This window comes from Limulus polyphemus, unplaced genomic scaffold (genome assembly GCF_000517525.1).
Source record: "Limulus polyphemus unplaced genomic scaffold, Limulus_polyphemus-2.1.2 Scaffold562, whole genome shotgun sequence".
NCBI classification, from domain to species: Eukaryota; Metazoa; Arthropoda; class Merostomata; order Xiphosura; family Limulidae; genus Limulus; species Limulus polyphemus.
The window spans coordinates 142,751-148,015 of record NW_013666172.1 but is presented as its reverse complement, the minus strand read 5'-3'; the positions used below and the strand labels follow the sequence as shown (position 1 = coordinate 148,015).

The following is a 5,265-nucleotide window of genomic DNA, read 5'->3' as shown; positions in this document are numbered from 1 at the left end:
CTTTACATTTACGTCTATTTCTTTATTGAATTTAACCAATAAGAATTAAAAATAAATAAAAACAATTATTTACAGCAATTAACATCCAAAACCAAACTTTCATCGAGGAATTGTATTCTTTATCCCTTCAGTGTATCGTCTTTAGTTGTTTTTTTCTCTCTCCTAAACTTCATGTTTCTGCCAACTTATAGATGAAATTTGTAGATGATGTTGTTTTCTCATATGTCTTTTTTAAAAAGATGCCTCAATATCATGACAGGTCGTCATGGAAACAGGACATAGATAAATATATGATACTTAACACAGCTATCATCTCAATAAAGCCCAAGCCGCAACAGCGACAAAAGTAATACAACGGTCGTGATGAGTACTAGACGATGACAGTGAAGGACTAGTATCCCGTTGAATGGCTGCTGGATTTTCACCTAAAAACAAAATGTTGCTTTTTAAATTCAGGCATTGCGGAGAAAAAATATATCTATACATAAGCTATAGTAAAACACAATTAATAACATAGAGGCTGTCCACTTTTATAACTTTTATGATATGTCTTTAAGAGTAGAATATATACTGTTTTCTGCTCAGCTAAGTATATATTAGCTCAGTTTTGCCTTTGATAACTTATATGAAGAAAACATTCGATACTCTGTAGGTTAGACAGCTAAGTCACCTGCTTACAGTAAGATTAGGAATTCAATCGCTTCTTTAGAACAGTTTTAAATGGTAAGTGGTTGATTTATTGGATGTTTAAATCATTTATACATCTTTTACCAATAGAAGGAAGCGTAAGATACAAACTTATAGTCTTAATCGAAAACACGTTTTGTGCAATTCAAAAACTAATGTTTTGCTTCGTATTTAACTGTTCTGGATCCATAGAAAGTAAATAAGAAGTATAACTTATTTGGATTTTTATTAAACGAACGTACTTACAGAGCAGCTCCTTCAATAGAGAAATTGAAAAAAGGTCTTTGGAACAGTGTATAGAAAATATGTTTGTTTCAAAAATAATTGTTCGAATTATTGTTTTAAAAAACAAGCATGTAATTAGAGTACGTTTAATTGTTTCAAAGTTGTTAGCAACAGCCTTACTCGGGGGTTTTAAATATGTGGCATAAAATATAACCACATTTAATTACAGTTACTGTGAACAGATCAAAGAATGGCTCTGTCAAAGATAAGCTTCTCACAAATGTTTATTATCATAAACCAATTCCAAAGAATATTTCGTATCGCATTGATGTACTCCAAGAAAACAAATGGCGAATATCATTCTAATGTTATTTATGAATGTTAGTATGAACAAGTCTAGCGGCTGTTTCTAAATGTTAGTATGTTTCTAATTCTGTAAGTCGTGTCTTCGTCTTTAATACTTTGTATTGGACAAATACTTAAAACAATCAGAATATATTTTTTAATTGTGCATTTAGTTTACAAAACGTTGATCGCTTGAGTATTTTTATTATTCATATTTACATAAGTACGTCGATTTTTGATTTTTTTAATGTTTGTATTGGAGAGATTTTGGTTAAACTTTAACTTTCAAAGTACCAAGATAATTCCTGATTATAATGCATGTCTTGCGTATTGATATATTTGGAAAGACGAAAACTATTTTGTCTATAGTATTCGCAAAATTATATTTATTTCATTTGCAGATTTAAGCCTGGCCTATTGATTAGAGCGCTCGATTCGCAAGGGTGTCGCGTTTGGATCCCATCATCCGTGGGAGTGTTATAATGTGGCGGTCAATCCCACTATTTGTAGGTAAAGAGTAGCCCAAGAATTGACGATGGGTGTAACTGACTAGCTGTCTTCTCTCTAGCCTATCACATCTAAACTAGGGATGGCTAGCTCAGGTAACCCTCGTGTAGTTTTGCACGAAATCTAAAAAACAAACAAATCAACAAAAATTTACTTATTAAAAGTATTTCTGGAAAACACTCGAAGTATGTTAGGAAATGTAGACAAAAGTCGAAGTTAGTGATATCACAACAAAATATCAGTAATTTGATTGAGATTAGACGTGTTTTCAAATCTCACTTTGTCGAATGTAAATGCTATCTAATATCTGTGTGTTTAAAAGTTACGAAACGAGAAACGTTATTATAATAAAGCTTAGGTAACTAAAATATATTAAAATACTGTGATCATTATCAAAGCAAATGGATGCGAATTAGATATTTGTATTAGACTGAAAAATACACGTAATATAAATGCTCACTAAGAAATTCAGTTACAAATTTGTCGCTTCAAATTCATCTTCAGTAAATAAAAAAAATTACTGTCTCTTAATTTGTCTGTTTTACACAAAATAGATTCTACATTTATCAAAATCCTCAGTTGTAAAATAACCAAAATATTTTTGAACTATATAAGCATTTTGCCACTAACTTAGTGATGGAAATCTTTAATAGAGACATTAACTTTGCAATGTTCCAGCTTGAATTTATCACGCATTCTCGCATCTTCTTTTTAATATATAGTATCGTTATTAGTCGACAGATGGCAATATGGCTAGGCTGTCTTTGGTATCAGAACCTTTGCCGGGAGGTTTTTATTATTTCAAAGCAAGGCATATGGAAAGGCGTCTTCAAACATCTACTATCTCAAGGAAAAGGAAATAGTAGTTTATAATAGTGTACGAGTCTTATAAAACATATTCATTCAGTTGGAAAATTGAGAATTATAAAAATAATTATATGAAAAAACTAGTGTAACTAGGTATTTTTACATCAGTGCAATGGAACAAACAACTGTCCACCAGGGTGATAAGCCTTTTTTTAAAAAAAAAAACCTCAGAGATATTGAGAAAGCTAGCACTCGTATTTCCTTTCACATATAGTCTCTTGCCAACTGGTTTTCGCCATCGTGTAAGTAACCGTACTGTGATATTTTGAGAATTCAAGATAAGTAGTAGTAGAGTTGAGTCTAAAGTTATCTGAAATAAAACTGGTTGGAATGAGACCCACTCATACAACCCATCATATCTTGAACCTATAAAAGAAAACTTAAGAAACGAAGACATTTTGGGTGCATTACATAGAACCGTTACAGAGGCATTTAACCAACCATCATCCAGCTATTGCTTTCAAGCTGTTATAAATTAGTAATTTTATTAATAACGATGTATTGTATTATAATTAAAGGGAACTGCAACCAAAACAAAACGTAAATATAAAATTGTCCACGTAACACATAACAGTGCTTTCAAGTAACACCTATGTTTATCAGTAGTTCTAAACCTTGTTTGGTTTGATGAAACACAATTTTACCACTGCAAGTGCAATATAACGTATTATCAACCCGATAACACTGCCTTTTTACCTTATTTATGTATAAAACCGTTATTTTTTATTTAAATTTCTAATATTTTTTTAATTTTAAACCTGGCGCTTTTGAATGAAACTATATTCTTTCATCCACAGAGAATCTAAATCTGAAATACGTTGAAACCCAATATGATCCTTAGCACTCCCTCCTAATATTAAGGTAGTAAGGATACGTTAAAATTCAGGATGATCTATAGCACTTCTTCCCAATATTAAGGTGATAAGAATACGTTAAAATTCAGGATGATCCATAGCACTCCTTCCCAATATTAAGGTAGTAAGGATACGTTAAAATTCAGGATGATCTATAGCACTTCTTCCCAATATTAAGGTGATAAGAATACGTTAAAATTCAGGATGATCCATAGCACTCCCTCCCAATATTAATGTAGTAAGGATACGTTAAAATTCAGGATGATCCATATCACTCCTTCCCAATATTAAGGTAGTAAGGATACGTTAAAATTCAGGATGATCCATAGCACTCCTTCCCAATATTAAGGTAGTAAGGATACGTTTAAATACAGGATAATCCATAGCACTCCTTCCCAGTATTAAGGTGATAAGAATACGTTTAAATACAGGATGAGTCATACCACCGCCCCCATATTAAAGTATTAATGATATTAATTGGGTTTATTTCATGAAGTTCTTTCATTTTTAAATGGGCTTTTATGTCTTACATGTCTTTTATGTCTTATTCGGGAACCATGCAAGTACAGCTTAGCCATAAATAAATATATGATAACGTGGTCTAATCGCCAGTGGTGAATTAATATGATTCAGAGACACGTTACAGTCTCTGAACTGACATTTATTTTAAAGCATATACTTCGTTATCTATAATTGCTGAGTAAGTGCCATATGGGGATAGAATATTATGTGCCAAATGTATCAGATTCTGGAATAAAGTATCCCTACATTTCAGGTGTGAAACGATACTAAAACTGTCATGAATTAGTAGCAGATCTGTGAAAGATTCAGATTGGATGCCTAAATGTAAATCAGCACTCTAGACTTGAATCGATTCCGCTCTGCCAAAGGCATATCACCGCTAATTAAACCCAATCATGTTCCTGCAACTTCGTTATTGTTTTTCTAAATACACCGTAGGTTATGATTAGGAGAGAAGTAAGTGTATAGAACACTTGGAAATCTTTAGGCACGTGAAGTTTAGTTCGAAAGTAAAGGTGATTAGCGTTGGGAATAAAATCTAATCTATTTTTTTTGTAAATCAAGGAAAGAAACAAAAACAAAACACGACAAATTTATTATTTAAAAGTTTTGTATGAAATAGAACACTTGCATGTTTATGCATGGAACGAACTACAGATGCTTAGGAGAGATGGACATTTTTTATTTACATATATAATTATAATTATTAAATCAAATCTTTACTTTCAATGTAAACATAAACCAACTTTAAATTTAGTTAGAGAGAAATATATTAAAATGAAGGTTTGTAATCAGGAAATGTTTATTTTCATAGTAGTGACACTCGGTGGTGAACACGTATGTAGAAAATAACGTTATTGACTATAAAAGTAGTTTTGATTCGTCGCGTTTATATCTTCACTGTTTAAACTACTATCATAACTTGATATCCGAAACTTGGACACTGACGAAATGCTATGACAACGTACAATGTATTAATAACTTGAATGTTGTAAAGTAGTGGTTCTCAACTGATGGCCTGCTGCCAACTTGTGATCCTTGAGAAGCGCAGTTTTGGGCCGGAATTTTTCGTTAACCATGCAAACCTTTTGTACTAAATTCTCAAGCAAGCATACGTATTTTGTTTTATAATTTACACGTTTATATAATTGTTTATAATTTATGGTAAAAGTACTTTTTTAAGAATATTATTTTAAGCTATGGATAATTGTAGATATTCCAAAATATTCCCTTTAGACTGTTTTAACAATATTATTTT

At 31.5% G+C, this 5,265-nt stretch overlaps 1 protein-coding gene across 1 annotated transcript in view; it reads right to left on the bottom strand.

The window, feature by feature from the left end:
* Positions 1-6: 6 nt before the first annotated feature.
* Positions 7-5,265, bottom strand: part of LOC106459119 — a 141,068-nt gene continuing 135,809 nt past the window's right edge. Inside the window, exon 5 of the mRNA XM_022385546.1 lies at positions 7-425. Within this exon, the coding sequence (XP_022241254.1) occupies positions 310-425 (116 nt within the window). The 3' untranslated portion in view covers positions 7-309. The remainder of the gene's footprint in view (positions 426-5,265) is intronic.